The following is an 18048-nucleotide window of genomic DNA, read 5'->3' as shown; positions in this document are numbered from 1 at the left end:
ATCCGGATTTTATTGTTTTACAACATTATAAAGAATTAATCTTCCTAAGGCAGTTTCTCAAATACTTTGAGGTCATAATAAATCAACATATTAGTACTGCCATAAAAATAATGGAAGTTGTGAGAGCTGGTAGCACACTAAATGCCTCCATCTCCTAAGGAAACTGTCACATTTCAAAATGAAGCGCTGGGCATTGTATAAGAGAAAGACAAGGCTATCTACTATTTTGGATACAACAACACTTCAAATGGGCAGGGGTGAAGAAATGTGGAAAAAGTAGAAATTCCAGCAGCAATACTTTCGTCTTAGCATAAAGAGGCTATAGTGGCACAAGCACTGAGGTCACGTTTAGCTCTAGCACCTAGGGCTGAACGCAAAGTGGCCATTCTTTCATTAGAGATGGAGCAGATCACTGGCTCAAAACAGTTGCAGCCGAGAAGCCTTGTATCTGCAAGACAGTGGGGGGAGTTACTTCATATTTGAACATTGTCTAGGATGGTGCACCATGTCTGCACTATACAGAAACATGAACATAGCAACTTAGCCTACCTCCCTCCTCTAACTATGGAATTCTCTGTCTTGGATTTCTCAGCTACTGAATGCTGTCTTTTCTATCAGCTTCTGAGATGAATGGCCTTCGCATTTTAAAACCAGGACTTTTTCAGATGAAAGATACTCATTATTTAAATTTAACTGCTTGTTACACTGAATCCAAAATGGGCATCTCATCTCCAAAGGCCAACTTTAAATTCAGGATGTGAAAACTCCCCTATGTAACTGTCATTTTGTTTATGCCACCAGAAACATTTCTGTGACTATTAGAACTGTTTTAGCTTAATACCAGTTTTCCCCTACTTCCTATCTGTCCCACCAGACACATTAGTTGTGGCTTAGGACGTTTCCCAATTCAGGTTACAATTTAACTACATAATCATTGTGGCACACAGAAGTGGAATTGTTTTTTTTAATTTCATTTTTTTTTGTGTTGAGGTTGTTCCCCGCCCCCCAAATCAGTGTTAGCACAATTCAGCCTACAGACAAGTGGACCTAAACCTGCAGAATGACTGCACAGTGTATCTAATAAACCTGCTTCTATTTTCCTTTGTTCAAAAGCACAACTCCAACAGCATTTAAAAATCTCAAAATGCAATAATTAAGAAAGGTCCAGACCACTTCATTTTATTATAAAGCGTGAATACTGGAGCTAACCTAGTTGAGGTGCAATTTGTCGCTGCACAAGTGAGCTACTGAAGATTACCTGTATGTGTAAATTCAGTTGCAAGCTCAGCTTTCAAGTGTACTTTGTGAGATTATCTCTAGTTTACAGTATACTCACTAAAAAACATTTAAAAACCCTCAGATTGTGAAACAATAGTCAATCTAATTTTATTTTATCTAATTGCACTCTGAAAATTTAGCATATTGCTTTTGTCAATTGTTTTAAGACTTCAAAATTTTCTTCCCATAATCAAAATCTCTCACCTAGTGACTCTTTTTTATTTTTGGAGGCAGCATGATTATTTTTTAAGCCTATGTCCTATTTCATATGTTAACATAAATTGTGAACATAAAGCTTAATTATGAATGTATTTAGGCAGTCTTAAGACAAACCTTAATAAGATCCTCAACACTGAAATGACAAAAAAGCATCTGTAAGTGATTTTTGCAAAGTACACATACATAAAATAATGATGATGGCCCTCAAGAAAACAGTATTATTTTTAAGGTGGAATGGACACAACGTGTATTGAGAGCACTTTCTAGTAAATGCAGAAATCCAGATGACCCATCTTTCCAACTCCACTACAGTAAAACTCAACTAGAGCCGATCCACTGAGTGTGAAATAAGCTCATACAATACCAGGCAATTTCCACTGACAGCAGGCAGCAGAAGTAAAACTCTTCAAGCACACAAACTATGAACTAAGTCTTCAGATTCCACGAACCTGACAGTGAGGAGGAAAAAATCTGAGGGATTAGAAAAAGGAAGACGTAAGGGCATGGGAGAGGTGAAAGCAGGAAAACTCAAAGTGCCTATCTGTACAGGGATACAGATAAAATGAAGAATGGAAAAGAAACACAGCTAGAGAAAAACCATATCCTCTGTTATTCTGGCTCACTGAAAAGTGAAGTTTGAAAGATTTGGTTTGCATTCTGAAGACGTGCCAATCCCTTATACTGGGTACCCAGAGATAAAAAGGGAGGAAACTTCTCAACACAAAGTATTGTTGCGATTTACTTCCTTTCTTTTCCCTCCCCTTTCTCCCCCCGGCCCTTAAACTCATTCAGAGTGTCATTTGCATCTAGTTAAACTTGCCAAAGTGACTTCAAAACACACTCCAGGCAAGAGCAGCATATTGATGTAGATTGGAGCAACAACAACAATTCTGCATCACTTGTATTACACTTTCAGGTAAATTACACAGTTTTCAGAAAACACCAGCATAAGATTTCAGTTGACTATTCTCTTCATGTTTTAAAAAATGCTTTTATCTCCTTACAAAAGGATTTGCCATACCCAAAATGCTTTTATCTCCTTGCAAAAGAGTTTCCCATACCCAAAGTTTCCCGTACCAAAGAGTAGGAAGATGCAAAGTTACGAATGGAGAACAAGGTCCTAAAATTACTAGCAGAGACACATACTCAAAGTCAGTCATATGAAACAACTAAGAGATTTTGTTGTGGAACCACATACAAACTAAGTCAAAGATTAGTATTTTCATTTGCAGCTAAATTCAAGTGTTTCAACATTTAAAAGCAAATTTATTAGCCAACTATGTTTTCTTTGGAAAAATTTCTTTTCTGAAAAGCAAACAAGTCATGACTGAAAGAAAGCATACGTTCAATTGCTGAGAACAGAAACTGCATGGGTTAATAAAGAAATCAGTTCCTTCTTTTAAAACTCAATGTATAAGCTCCAGGTATAGAAATCCATATTCTTAAAAAGTTGAGCAGTTTAATTGCTAAGTTTGTTGTAAGGGTACACGGCCTTCAAATAAGTTGTGTGTGGATTCTTAAATGTCGTAAATGCAAGATATACCCCACTTTTATTTATCAGTTGCCAGCTAATTAAGAAACTCTGCATCTAATCTGAATATTTACTAGGAGTGAGAAAATACCATGTATTAGCCATAAGAGTAATGTTAAACAAGATGCAGAATGACAGAGGCACTCTAATGCAATGCCTATATGAATGTAGTAATAGAATTTATATCAATTATCTTACAGATCAATCTTCATTCTACCTTACTAAGCTTCAAGATCACAAGTGCTGGTTCCAGTTCAGTCAGTCATTATTATTATAAGAAAAGAAAAGAAAAATAACTTAGACAGTAACAAGTTAAACATTCACCTTCCTTTGGCTGAGTCATAATAGGTGTTTGCGTCTCCTTTGTATATGTAACAATTTCTCGAGGAGGAAAGTCAACTTGTGTAATTTTGGCCATTCCAAGTTTAACAGGTCCACGTCTAAATAAAATTAACAGACAAATCAGAAAAAAAATATTTAACTTTACAAATTACTTCACATTTTGCCTAGAAAAACACCCAAGTAGTCATGTTACAGCACTGCTTAGTCAAACTTAAATCCAGTGGAAACTTAATTCCGAAGAAGTCACATGATTATGACTAATATTTTATTATAATCATTATTTAAAATCAGCAGCTATTTATATATCTGTGGCAAAAAAAGAGGTACAAATATATATCTATGTGCATTATAGGATAGAATTTTGAAGTTTTGCTCTTTGTGGTTGACTAGGGTACTGCTACATATATGACATGTCCCAGTTTTCAGTGGAAAACAGATCTGCTCACACAAGTCACGTTCGTACAGCAGTGGTTCTACGATTTTAAAGTTTGAAAAACAGCTTAGTTATTCTGACGGAAAAAGGCATTTCCTAGTCCTTTTTAACTTTGCTGCCCTTTTTTGTCTACCTCTGAAATACTATTTAGAATGAAAAACTGCGAGTCTAATCTGAAACTCACGCACTGACAAGTGATTTACCCATAATACGTTACTCAAGAATACGATCCTGAAAACCTCTGAGCTTTCCGACTTCAGCTAATGGAAGATCACATAAACACATACATAGCTAATATCAAGCTATAGCACATAACGTACTTCCAAAAACTCTTAACCTTAGTTCAGTCATTGTAACTTCCTAGAAAAGCTAATTTCAATATGTATTGTAGTAATACTGCAATGATCCAACAACAATTTACCTATCTCCAAATTTAGTTTCTTATTATTCACTCCTCTCCTAAGATAAAAGCAAAAGAAAGATAGTAACCCCTTTTGAAAAGTTATGGTAGGCAGAATCATAATTCTTATAGCACGATATGGGTTTTAGTAAGTGCTTATATGAGCTGCAGCTTTTATAAGCATATTTATAAGAAAAGATGGGAATGACTCTGGTTTTAAATACGATTATTCTAAGCTTTTAGAAGAAATGGCTTCTTAAAGTTTACATTTTGCCAAAGAAAGACTCAAAAAAACCCAGCAATAAGCAAGTTTTGTTATTAGAAATGCATCTTGCATATATTAAATAATATAAAAACTTCCCCATTGCAAGCAAACTTCTCTAAGTCTAGGGAAAGTGAATTTCTGTTACTTACAGAACAGTCTCTTAACACCCACTTGAAGTCTTAAAGAAAAAAATAAGCTTTTATACTTATTATCCATAAGTACATGAAAGAGGGAATATAAGAAATCTATGCAATACCCCAGATCGGAATCAGAGTGGAGCTGAAGAACTGATGGATCAGTATCCCAATGCAGCGTCCTGATACCCCAGGTTGAACAACCATGCAGCGTTAGCAAAAAAGGCCAGAGATTAGTGAAGCAAATACACACTATGAAACGCCAGAGTTACAGTAAGCTTATAGCTATTTCATTGTTCACAAGAAACAAAAGCAATGTAACATCAGGTAAGGGAAATTCGGCAACCATTCAGTGCAATAATACATGCAGTAACAAAAGTTAAAAAGCAAACACAGGATTCAGAGCTACTAGAAGAGAATTAAATTATTTTAAGGATTGAAATTTAAAGATCTGCAAACAAATGTAGCCTTTACGAGAGACAAATAAGAACATTTTAAATACTGACAAGAACCATAAAAAGCTTCAAATTCCTTTAAAAAAATCTGTTCAGATTTGTTCATGTCATATGAAGACAGATTTGTTAACGTAACGCAATCTTGCCCAGAGCAGTAAATATGTGGAGGAAACTGTCATATTGGTAAAGGAAATGAGTCAACACATAAGCCTTTGGTCGAGGGGCAAAAACGCATTTCCACTGGGATAGAGAACTGCTAGAGTTTCCAAGATCTGACATTGCAGTAATTATGGGTTAAGCACTGCCTTGGGCTCATAAGTGTCATCTGATTTAGAGCCAAGTCCATTTAAGATATTGAAATCTCTTAGAAATAGTGGGCTTTATATTAATAACACATTTCAAAGTCATGTGGAATAATGAATAGAATAGATCCATTTCAAGTCACTCTTGTATCAAAGAAATATGAAGGGGGAAATAAATCTTCCCTCTGCCTTCATTTTTAGCCTTCTTCCCTTCTCCCCTAATTTTCATTTAGTCTACTGCCCACTATCAGCCTCAGGCAGAATTTAAAAACAAGCTTGTAAGAGAGACAACAGATGAACATGCATGTTTTTTCTAGAGTTCTTAGATACTATTATAATTTTTTTTAAAATCACGTTTTATAACAAATAAAAAAATGTAATATTTTACACTATGATAAGTCAATAAAAGGTAATTATACATTTTCATTCCATACGTGGTAATGTTCTTATAAACCAGGTGCAGAATTCTGAAAAGTAAATTTGATCTCAAAAATGTACAGGCCGTGCCATGAAAACTCATAAATATGAGTGTGTCATGCACTACCTTGTTCTTGTAGAAAGAATGCATTAGAAGAATAATTATAGTTTAAATAAAAGTTACAAATCCACTGTCTTCATATTTAGAAAATCATTCTACATAACAGCTATTGCATCCACAGCAATACCTTAATACCTACATGTCTGAAACCTTTCTATATCTTTTGTGCATCAGAAAACACACTATTTTAACATAAAGGTAATTACTTTGAGTATACTTATTCTTTAGGTGTCTTTAGGTGTCTGCTATTTTTCTTGATATAACAGATATAAGCTTGGATTTTAATTTGGTGCCTGAGACTTAAAGTTGGCTGTTGCTCATATGTTGTTCAATCATGCATTAACAAAAAAGAAAAATAAAAAAAAATAAAGCAAACCCAAACCACCACTACCTCAACCTTCAGGTTGCTTCTGCAAAGGATGACTTATCTACAGATCCAAACGCTGCATTACCATAATACCTGTCAAACATTTTCTCAACTTTTTCATTCCCGCTTGAGAGGAACTTGGGGAAAGGACTACAAATTTAAAAGGTTCCAACTTTTCTGTCTGCTTAAGACCTAGCCCTTACTGAGGTTGCTTTATTGCTTTCAAAGCATTCTTTTAACTTTCAACAGTTGTTTCAGTTGCACAAGGGACAGTCTGCCTTTTAAAACAGTTTGAGTCAACAAGCAGCACAGGATATACAGTTAAATCTTTCTCAGAGATATTCTTTTAAAATAAAGGTAACATTCTGAGATAAAATTCACCAATTATATGTTTACCAAAATAATGTAAAATACTGTTCCTTTTGCTTTCCAGATATTTCTTACGCTTTAAGTTAAATGAATTTATCTACAAGACTCAGTGAAAAGAAGTTCCCATTCTTCTACATATGCCTGAACTTCTCTGTTTCCAGGCATATTCCTATATGGAATTCCTATACCTCTGAAAAGTATTTTCTGCATTTAAACTAATTCTATGAAGCATCCACCTAGCATAAAAGTAAACCAACTGTATTAACTTCCAGTCTTGAATTTATACTCTTAACTGAGGAAAAGAGAGAAAGAACGGTATCAAACTGGGAACCAAAACTCTTTACTGATGAAAATAAAGCCAGACAGATGGAAGTAACAGCAGGAACACAGTCTGAACACTGCTCTACTAATTACTAAATAAGAAAAGTTACTGGCAATGTTCAGCATCATAGAGGTAAAAAGACTAAACTAACAAAGGAGATCATCTTTGTAAAGTAAAGTGTAGTCGCAGCATGACCAGAGAACAAATGGCCACAGACCAAAAAAAGGAAAAGGAAAAAAAAAAAAAGAACTGAAATAATATACTAATATGGTTTTAAGATTATCAACCATAGTGGAACAACTTGGGCTTTCTAACACGTCTCATATTGATATGAGTCACCTGTGAAATGCCAGGTGTAACACTAAGGGATAACACACAGACCAACTTCTCTCCTTAACTTTCAGGTTCAAGTGTACGTGTACATTAGGAATGTTGTACAAACTTGTACTAATACACCAGGATATCCACATCTGTTTACTGGAGAAGGGGAAGAACATTATCCAGTGGTCAGGGAATGAGCAAGGGGACTCTAACAGCGGCTCTAGATAGCCTTCATTTTCGCTATACATGCATACCTCCACACCTTCGAGACCACAATCTTTCTATGCTTCCACGGTTGGGAAATTGTCAAGACATACATTTAGTTTGAAAGTTTGCAAATGCATGAAGCTATAGAGGCTTTGGATATGAGTTTTCTCAAGGCTTCATAAGAAAATGCACGCATACGACATTATGTTACGATGTCTAAGGAACATACAATCAGAGAGCACAGTCCACCTACGAGGTGGAGATCAACTCAGTAGACAACATGGTGTTCAATTACAGGTATGTGGCCTATACATTGTTCCATATTGAATTTAAATTATGTATGAATGGAAAAATTTTTTTTTATTAAAAAGTGATAATCAAATAATTATTTTTTCTTCTTAACAGTGAATTTAAATATAATATGACAATTTAATACGTAATAATCACAGATTTCAAATAACTTAAAATTTGCTTGTTACTCAGTTAAGGAACAATTATATTCATTCTTTATTACCATGACAGGTGAACTTCAAATGCATAGTGAATAAGCTATGTACAAAATCACACCTGGTCATTGTTTAAAAAAAAAAAAAAAAAAGAGAATCTGGGTTTATATCTGCTGCCTGATGTATTATCTGTTTTAAATTAACGGCTGCTACTTTGAAATAGGTACCTTGTAGCCTTTGTTCAGGTCATTAAAATCTTGACTGTTTTAAGATTGTATGTAGTTATGCATGCACAATCCACACACATACAAGACGTTACTGCAGTCTTTTTTAAAAGATGTTTCAAAGTGGTGTAAGTATTCAGTCTTCCTCCAGAACAACTACTCATATAAGCACAAAAGTAGCCGATGATAATTACTACTTTAACTAAACTTCATCCAGAATGCATACTTGGTAAAATTTAAGTACATGAATTTAATTTGCTGAGAAAATACAAGTTACCATTAGGCAAAAATTATTTGCAGACTGTGCATGGGAAACAGTAGAAATTCCCTTTGGAATAGTGTTTCCCACCTTATCTCCCATATATTGCCACTTTGAATTCTTAATTGAACAGAAATATTTATCTGAGTCTCTTTAAAGCAGCATTTCTCAAACTGGCATGAACAACAACAAAAAAAAGGTCAAATAAACGGGGCGAGTACCAGAACTCAAGAAAACCTGTGTCTGTACTAACATGGTGCTATCTTTTGGCCAAATGAGATTGTGAGTGTCACAGCTGTGTTACAGGGATGGCTGCAAAGGGAGGTAACAAGAAATACTGTTCCGAGTAATGAAAAAATAAGTTAAAGTCAGAAGCAAGGCTAAGTTTGTAGACAGTATCTTTTATTAGACCAACAGAATAGAGGGAAAAAGGAAATAGCCTATCATCCATACATACCCTACTTTAGAAAAAGCTGGGAAGAGCCCAGAAGTTGGACTTTTCCCATTTTCTATTGTCCTGAGACATTAATGCATACAAGAACATTACCACAAGACGTTCAGACTCATTTTACTTTAAACTTGCAAGTTTAAAAAAACTCCATGTTAATGTTGGCAATTTCAAATTAGTTGCGTTTCAGATTTTAAAGTACTTCTGTAAAACAATAACTGTTCACAGATTCAGTAACACTGTAACCTCATATTATTATATTATAATCAAGTAATTAACCTTGATTTCTTCTAAAGCTTGATTGTTCAGAATACAAGTATTAAGCAAAGGAATATGACACGGAAAATGACATACCTAGATCCAACAGCACCATCACCAGAGTCCTGGCTTCCAGCCTCACTTGGCGTACTCACAGATTTGGAAGACGGAGAGGTAGGAGGAGGGACTAAATAGTGAAACAGACAGGTATCCGCTGTTACTACTCGCAGAGGTTGCACAGCTTAGGATGTTTTCAAATTAATTTAACATGAAGTAGTAACAAAAAAAAGTGATGGCAAACAAAAAATACATGGATGAACAGTAGAAAGAGAGGGGAAAAGACAATGTTAACAATTCATGCTGGACTTTCATGCAATTGTTTGGCACTTATGCATCTGGAGCATAAAAAAAAAAAAAGAGACATGGAGGGAAAGACATTTAAGTGAAAATGAATTGAAAATATATTCTTAATCGGAACTTCTGACAAATGATGGCATCAGTTTTCAAAGTGTAATTTCCACTAAATCATGTTGCTTAAACAAAAGAGGAAGGCACTTGTTAATATAGCTTTGACATGAGTTTTTCTTAAAAATTAGGCATTGAATGCATTTAACTGGTAATTTTGTTTCAAAATAAATAATCACTGAAGCATGGACCAAAAAAAGTGGCTTTGTCACTTTGTGTCACAACTTTGTTGTTGACACTCTCAACAACAGCATGCCGTTATTTTTGTTCTAATTTGAACAAAATAACATAAATCCTGTGTTTTACGACAAAGTTCCTAGTGTTCGGTTTGGGGGGATTTTCATGTTTCCTTTCTTTTTACTTGACAGTCTAGTACTGTTATACTAAAACTTTTTCTTAAAAGTCAGTTCATTTTCAGCATGTAGATTGCTATTACATTTAAAAAGCAACATGTTTTTTGGAACCAATATATAACAGTGAATGATATCATGCAACCTGATGCAAACACAAAGCTATTTCAATATTTCTTTCAACTTCTGTAGTGAATAGTGAAACTCATTATTTAATGAAACTTAGGTTTATGCTGAAGAATCAAGTGTGTGTTGAAAGGCCTTATACATTTCATTTTTCACCAATATGTAAAACATTCATAAGACACATTCCCTCCTTAACAACCCTTAAAAAGAGCCTTTAACCAACGGAACACAAGTTATGTATATAAATTGGTATCTGCTCTGTCACGGGTCTGGCAAGGGAGAATTCAGGAAATTGTTGCAGATCTAAATTGAGAAATCACAAGTATATTGTGACTTCTGAAGAATGCTTCCATCCCATCCCAAAACAGAGACATGACTCTGGTTGACAAAAATTCTACCCTTGATTTACAAAAACCACAATGAATACTTTAATTTATTGAAGATTCATTCCTCCTACAGGAGAAACTTTTATATAGGTCTAGAGTTATACTTTGTAAATTCATACATACACACACTTACACTTTATACATATATCTATATAAATATGGGTATACATGTGTATATACAAGTGTGCATATATATTCTTCAACACATTATCACCATCTATCGAATAACTTATACTAAAGGAAATGCCCACGGGCCTTTTTATTCCTACATTATTTTTGTGGGTTATCAGAAACGATGACATTTTAATGTCACCCTTTCTTAACTGAAGGGGTGACATTAGAAACGTATCTTGTTACCAGTTACACAAGTCAGTCAGCTCCATCTAGCAGTAAGTACGGCCAAAAGAACCCAGTAGCTCAGTTTTGATGCTACAGTGCCCTCTTGTGGGGCACACTGTTTCCAAGAAAGTTTTCCCATTAGTGAGGTGAAACCTGTTTAAACACCAACAGTCTTAGGAAAAGACAAAGTAAAATTCCACCTACCTCAACAGAGGATGACACTATAATACCTTCTTGAAGGTTATTTTGGTTCACTAACTTATGGCTTCTTACATCACGAGTATGGAAGGTACGAAAAGCATACTTGCATTGCTAAGGTCCCTTCCCCCAAAGAGAGAGCTACCTCTCTCTGGCAGTCAACAGAACAGTAATCACCTTACGAATTTTTAATACAATTTTCTATGAAGGAATCTAATCTCCAGCTATCTGCACACCAAGCTGGTCAGCTGCGAGTTAGCTTCAGTTCAGGCATATGATCACCGTACTATGATACTTTGCCCAGCACCTGGTCAGCAGACCAAGCCTGTGCCGCAGGCATGCTACTGCAAATTTTGGCTTGATTTAGGATCCAGATCAGATCTGGGTATCTTGAAAGGGAACAGAACAAGTTCTCTGCAAATCCGTGTACAATGAAGGATGTGGTTAAGTAGACGCTCAATGGAACTAAACACAACACTCTCGCAGGTGTATGCCTTGGTCTTAACACGCCAGCACCTCAAAGAGCTTTTTAACAGTTACTCAAAGTCTATGCAATGACTTGCTTTGAGGCATGACTATCCTGTGGGTTTTACATTCTCCTTCAGATTTAAAAAACCACCAACAACCACCACATGCATTTCTGCAAGAGTCTCATCAGCTGCCTTGGCAAAACCTCACACAAGAAAGTGTTCAATTATTAGTCTGCAAAAAAAAAATCTCTATTAGGTAAGAACTGATTACTTAAAATGCTGGATGCTAGTGCTAACATAGCTTAAATGCAGTCTCTAAACGGTGAGAACAGTTCAAACTACTACAAATGACTGCTGTGGTTGTTGGAATGGAAGCAGTTATAATGGTGTTCATTCCACATTCACTTTTGAACTATTTATTTTGATTATTTATTTATTTTGATGACTATGCAAGAGCCATTATGAAGATATAGTCACAGATACACTATATCCATAACGAATTATTATTATTTTTTATCTGCAAACCCAGTTGAAAGAGACCTTCACTATTGAGCCAAACTGAAAAATACGTTTTAAACTCCTTATATTTCAGAGCTAGAGATGAAAAGTGGCGTTGAATTATCACCCTCTTTGCTTTTGTCTTCCAGAGAGATGTGGGCTATGTAAAAGGCAAAAAATCAACCACCAATATGGTAACCCATCCAAGAGTGGCATAGACAGGAATCATCATCTTTGGTAGTTAAAAAGTGTTATACTTATCCTTTAAATTTTATACTTAAACTTTATACTCCATCAAAGTCAGTCAGATATTTGAGATAAGGAAAATTAGAACGTAAAAGATGCAGAAAGGAAACAAGCCAACTCTGCACAAAAATATCAGAATTAAAACTTGGCATTATGAAAAAGAGAAAGGAAAAAAAATACAGAAGAATAGTGTGCACAGAAAATAAGGAAAGAAATTAACAGATACATGATATTTATAAATTTTAACTAAAAGACTCCAAATAATCCACTAAGTGTAAAACACACCTTTTACAAAATAGTACTAGTAATGTGTACTGAAGCACATCACTTGACAATCATCACAGAGATCACGTGGGATAAAACAGTACAAAGCCCAGACATGTATACCCCAAAAAACAGCAGCCAGAAGATTTTCACACATACCACAATTCTAACAAAAATGAACAGAAAACCCACCATCACCACCCCCCCAAAAAACCCAAAGCCACCACCCCCCCAAAAAACCCACCCCAAAACACCAACAAAAACCAACCAAACAAAAAACCCCCAAACATTTATCTCAATCTGATATTAATATTCCTACCAACAGGAGACTCGGGTGTCAACCCCATGCTTTGAAGTAATGCTTCAGCTTCTCTTCTCTTCTTTTCAAGATCAGATTCTTCTTGTACAGGAAGAGCTTCTTTCTTCTGATCAGTCTAAAAAAAAATTCAATAATTATATTATAGCATTTTAACAGGTATTAAAAACTGTTTCATTTATTTTTTGAGATATCACAGGTTCTTTTATACTACTGAAACCTATCATCACATAGGTTAGGTATTTAACTGTAGTAATTCTGATGGTCCTTTCTGTAGATAAAGTAAACAGCAGACAGGAATCACAAAATTGCTACTGTCTTTAAAAGACATATAACATGCAAATAGTACCTTCTCATTTGTCAAAAAGACTGACATTTCATAAGACCAACAGTATCTTTTTTACACTAATGCAAAGCACTGTAACATGCAAAGACTGAAAAAAAATAATTTATTATGTACCTGTATATAAAAGTATTTTAAAGACATGATCATATTGTTCCGATTTTGAAGCAACAATAACTGTGGCAAAGAAAACACTATAGGGTTAGAATGAGAGTAAGAGACACCCCTCTTTGGTCAAGAAAATATTAGGACACTTGGCTGAACAGAGCACATGCTGAAGTGTTTAGCAACTGAGAAAATACGTGTAAGATGTAAAAGTGATGATTGTCTATGTATGCATTTTAAGATATTTTTGAAAATTAAAATATCAAAAAGCTGTTTTGTGAGAAAGTTTTCTTCTGAACTTCAGGTTTCACAAAAAAAATAAAGTCTTAAAAAACTTTGCAGTAACTTCAAGTTTACAAGACACTTAAGTTGTTTTCTTTAAGGTGTGTTATTACTTGCTAGATTTCCCACACACAAAAAAAACCCCCAAAATTATACCCTCATCCCCATAATTTAGAAATAATGCAAGCTCTACTGTGAAAGATGCTGAACACTCTGTATCCTTCCACACTCAATTAACTGCTCATTCAATTACAGAAATATATTTCATAGCTTAAGGTGTTCCAAACTCAGTCATTGGCAAGTGAGTATTTTGTAAATATAAATTGATGATACAGACACAAGTCTTTAATAGAAGCAGCAACATCTAGACCAAGCTATTCTATGCCATGATTAAATACTAATTGCTCCTCACATGACTGCACATTATGTTTCTATTTCCTGCACAGTTCCTTTTAAAAAAAGCAATTCCCAAATGTTAGAGCAAGCTCTCAACTGATGAACTACTGCATCACATGTGGAATTTCAGATACAAGCAATACATTGTTACAAGATCATCAGAACGTAATTTCAGATACTTCCCTCTCTGTCTGAATCATGCAGCTGGCAGCTGCCCAGCCTTCAGTCATACACTAATTTAGAACACATGCAAGATCATAAACAAAACACAGAAGTCTTGAAAAGGTACCCCAGACCACCAAAACATTCCACCATGTTTCATTTCTGAGGTATAATCTGCATTCAGGAGAAGGTACTAAATCAGTGATGTCACATACTTTCGTAGAAAGAAATCCAGAAGACTGTTAACAAACGAAGTCTAACACACGAGTAGGATACACATCCTGAGTGTTGCTCTGATTTTACAATTCAGGCTAAAAATGAGTCAAAGAGGAGAAAAATGTAGCACATTTTTTGTACCATAACAATACCGACAGAAAATTCATACAGACATCTTCAGAACTGTACATCAGAAGTGAGTTCTCTAAATAACACCAACACAACTCATTAAGCAGAGCTTTTGTGCAATACTTCATTGCCCAAAATTCATTAATGATGCACAAAAGTAGTTTTGGAAATCCAAACTTTATGCAAGTGTAGGATTAAAAAAAAAAAATATCTAACTTACCACATGGGTAATTCTAAAGAAAACAGTAGGTGCTTGCTCTTATCAGAAAATGAAAGTGCTCCATTTGCATCAGCAACAGACCATTAAATAGACACTCCCTGAATAACAGGTAGCCAACGACTGAGAGAACCTACCCTTAAATTTTGGGCAAGTTACACATGCAAACAGTCAAGTTTCAAAGAGAAAATTATTTCTTACTTCTTTTTTCTTTCTTTCTTCCTCCTTTCTTTTCTTCTCCTCTCTGATTTGAGCTAATCGTTGCTTCTTGCGCTCCAACTCCGCCTTCAGTTCACTTTTGTCAGACATGGCTGAAATGCTGATCAACAGAAATCATAACACTGTTTGGTCGGGTTTTTGTTTCTGTTTTGATTTTTAAGATAGCAGCTTTCCTTTAATAAGCTATCAGTAAAGGAACTACACTAGCTTACTAAAACCAGCAATGTGAAAAGTCTTAAAATAATAATGAAAGAAGTCGCATTCCTATTCCACATTTTTCACTTAACACATTCTCAATGCTAAAGGGATTGAGCCAAAACAAAACTATGTTAAAACAGAACTCTGAGATGGTGACAGCATCCGTTCCCAAGGTAGTTCTGATGCTGTTTTAAAGGAACTGGTTTGAACGAAATGTTAGGCACCGAAGATGGGGCTATGCAATCTAACCATAGGATTCTGTACAGCTGCAGTGCTAAGTATGAGACGGAAAAGAACAAGAAGGGTACCAACACAATATCTATCTTATACTTTTCACTTCAACAGCTTAAATATTGGCATGCTATAACTTAGTAGTATGTAAGCTAAATATCCTTCTACATACAGTTGTAGGACTCAAAATACAATTTTATTAAAAGATTTAGTAGGATTACTATAAATTGCAAGGCAAAGTAAGTACAAGTGTGATGGTCAAAAAAACTCTGTAAAATATGCATATTATAATTTTTTCCACAAACTTTTTGTACACTGCTAAGAAACTGGTGAATCTTTTAAAGACAAAAATTTAACAAAAAGGTTTGCTAAGCAGCTGACTTAATTAAACACAGACAAGAAGGTCATCAACAAACAAAAGATTAAAAAAAAGTGATTTCAGTGCTTCACAAAGATTTAAAACACAGGTATGAAAAACTGTGTGAATGGGCTGAGTGAATAAAAGCTTAATTTTTCCTGTTTGTAAGCAAATCCACGTCAGTAGAAAAAGTGCAGGAGTGCTTCTACAACAGACGAGGGATCTCTAAATGCTTTTACGCTAAGCTTGACAACAGTGATACCTGATTATGTGTTAGTAATATAACTACTCACTAATCCAAAATTAATACCTGCAAGTGTTTGCATAGCACATCTAAGCACGCGAAACGATGCAAGCCTCATATATCTACCCCAATATACTTAACAGTCTGTACAGTGGGGTAAGTGTATTTATTTCCTCCATATTGTCTGCAAGCATTTAAGCGCTAATAAATAAATAAAATACGGCCGGCATTTTCAAATAGCATTCCCGGGTCGCTTTAAAGTGGCACTCGGGAGGCGCGTTGTCACCACACCACGGATCCCCGGCCCCACCCGCCTCCCGCGGACCGCTGCAGGAAAGCCGAGCGGCACCGACCGGGGCGTGGCGGCCGCCCCACCGTGAAGTGACAGCGGCACCCCCCAGCTGCCGCCGGGACCGCGTTCCCCGCCCAAATCCCGCACGGGCCGCGCCGGAGAACGAGCCTGGCAGCACATACCCACCCACCCAAACCGCACCCTGAGGCCCAGGCGAAGGCAGCATTACCAACCCCTCCGCCCTGAGCCCGCCCGTACCCCCTCCCACTTATCGCCGGCCGCACCCCGGCCCCCCCCTGCCGCCGCGCCCCGCAGGGCAAGGCCGAAAGACGGAGGATCCCCACCAGGCGAGGCGGGGCGGGGGCGGCGGCGACGCCAGGCGCACCTGGCAGCGGTTCCTCCTCCTGCTCCAACCGCCCCTCGGCCACGGCGCCCCGCTCTGCTTCCGCCGCTTCACAAAGGCGCCGGCAGCTGACAGGCGGCGGCCTACGGCAGGCGCCGAGGGTCAGACCAACTCCAAAAGCGTTGCGGGATGCGCAGGGACTTACAGGAAGGGCACGGAGGCCTGTACCGTACCGCGGCGCGATCAGACACCAACGCACCACTCGCCCGCGCTGTGAGGGGGGAGCGATCTGACAGGGATTCCCGCGGGGAAGGAGCGTGAAGCGAAGCGAAGCGGGGGTGGGGGTTCTCCCAGAAGCCCGTCACCGAACCCCTCCCGTGGAGCGGCGGCGGACCGGCTTTGAGACAACGACGCCCGACATGCAGCGCGCCCCGCGGGGCGGGCCTCGCCCTCGGCGCCATACGGCGTGAGTGTGGGGCGCGGCCGCGCGTTGCATGATGGGAGGTGTAGTCTTCGGGGGGACGAACGGACGCATTCGGCGGCGGCCGCGCATGCGCCCTCCCCTGTGGCGGGAGCGCGCGCGCGGGCGCGCGGGCGGAGCCCGTGACAGGGCCTGGCGGTGTCGGCCCTGAGGAGAGCGGACGTCGGCGGGCCTTATTTCTGCGCGGGGCTTCGCTTCCTGCTCCTCTTTGGCTTCCCGGGCGGGTGAGGCCCCACGCTGGCCCCCGCCGTGCCGGCAGCGACGCGAGTTAGCCTGGTGCGGGCGCTGATCGAACTGTATGATTTCAACCCTTAGCCGGGCAGGCTGATGGCCATAATCACTTCAGCGAGCTGAGGGTGAAATGTAAAAAAGCCCGATTTGCTGTGATTGTCGGGCTAGAGGCGAAGTGACCCATGCTAAATCTGCTTTGTGTGGATGTCGGCAAGCGGAATTAGGTCACCAGGTTGATGCGGCACTGTACATGAGCAGGCTGCTTAGTTGTGCATGCTGAATGGCATAAAGCTATGGCAAACCCAAACTGCAATGAGTTACCAACTGGTAATAAGTTGCTTTGCTGTTCCCAGCGTTGGAGTCCTCAGCACAAGAAAGATGTGGGCCTGTTGGAGTGGTCCAGAGGGGGCCACGAAGATGCTCAGAGGGCTGGAGCACCTCTGCTGTGAGGGCAGGCTGAGAGAGTTGGTGTTCAGCCTGGAGAAGAGAAGGCTCCAGGGAGACCTTGTAACAGCCTTCCAGTACTTAAATGGGGCCTACAAGAAAGCTGGAGAGTGACTTTTTACAAGGGCATGTAGCAATAGGAGGAGGGGTGATGGCTTCAGACTGGAAGAGGGTAGATCTAGATTGAATATCAGGAAGAAATTTTTCACTATGAAGGTGGTGAGACACTGGAACAGGCTGCCCCGGGAAGTTGTGGCTGCCCCATCCCTGGAGGTGTTCAAGACCAGACTGGATGGGGCTTTGAGCAACCTGGTCTAGTGGGAGGGTTGAAACTAGATGATCTTTAAGGTGCCTTCCAACCTAAACCATTCTATGATTCCC

At 38.1% G+C, this 18048-nt stretch overlaps 1 protein-coding gene across 6 annotated transcripts in view; it reads right to left on the bottom strand.

Annotated features, from left to right (window-relative positions):
* DYNC1I2 (dynein cytoplasmic 1 intermediate chain 2) overlaps positions 1 to 16956 on the bottom strand; it is a 30565-nt gene extending 13609 nt beyond the window's left edge. The window contains exons 1-6 of one of the 6 annotated variants that reach the window (XM_063342030.1): positions 16717 to 16956; positions 14828 to 14945; positions 12780 to 12894; positions 9215 to 9359; positions 4725 to 4784; positions 3353 to 3468 (exon numbers count right to left, since the gene is read on the bottom strand). In XM_063342030.1, the coding sequence (XP_063198100.1) occupies positions 3353 to 3468; positions 4725 to 4784; positions 9215 to 9359; positions 12780 to 12894; positions 14828 to 14935 (544 nt within the window). In that variant the 5' untranslated portion in view covers positions 14936 to 14945; positions 16717 to 16956. The other 5 variants (XM_063342031.1, XM_063342028.1, XM_063342032.1 and 2 more) reach the window with 5 other exon arrangements.
* Positions 16957 to 18048: the final 1092 nt, after the last annotated feature.

The sequence above is a fragment of the Chroicocephalus ridibundus genome, chromosome 7 (assembly GCF_963924245.1).
Source record: "Chroicocephalus ridibundus chromosome 7, bChrRid1.1, whole genome shotgun sequence".
In the NCBI taxonomy this organism is placed as follows: Eukaryota; Metazoa; Chordata; class Aves; order Charadriiformes; family Laridae; genus Chroicocephalus; species Chroicocephalus ridibundus.
This window is presented reverse-complemented; position numbering and strand designations above follow the sequence as displayed.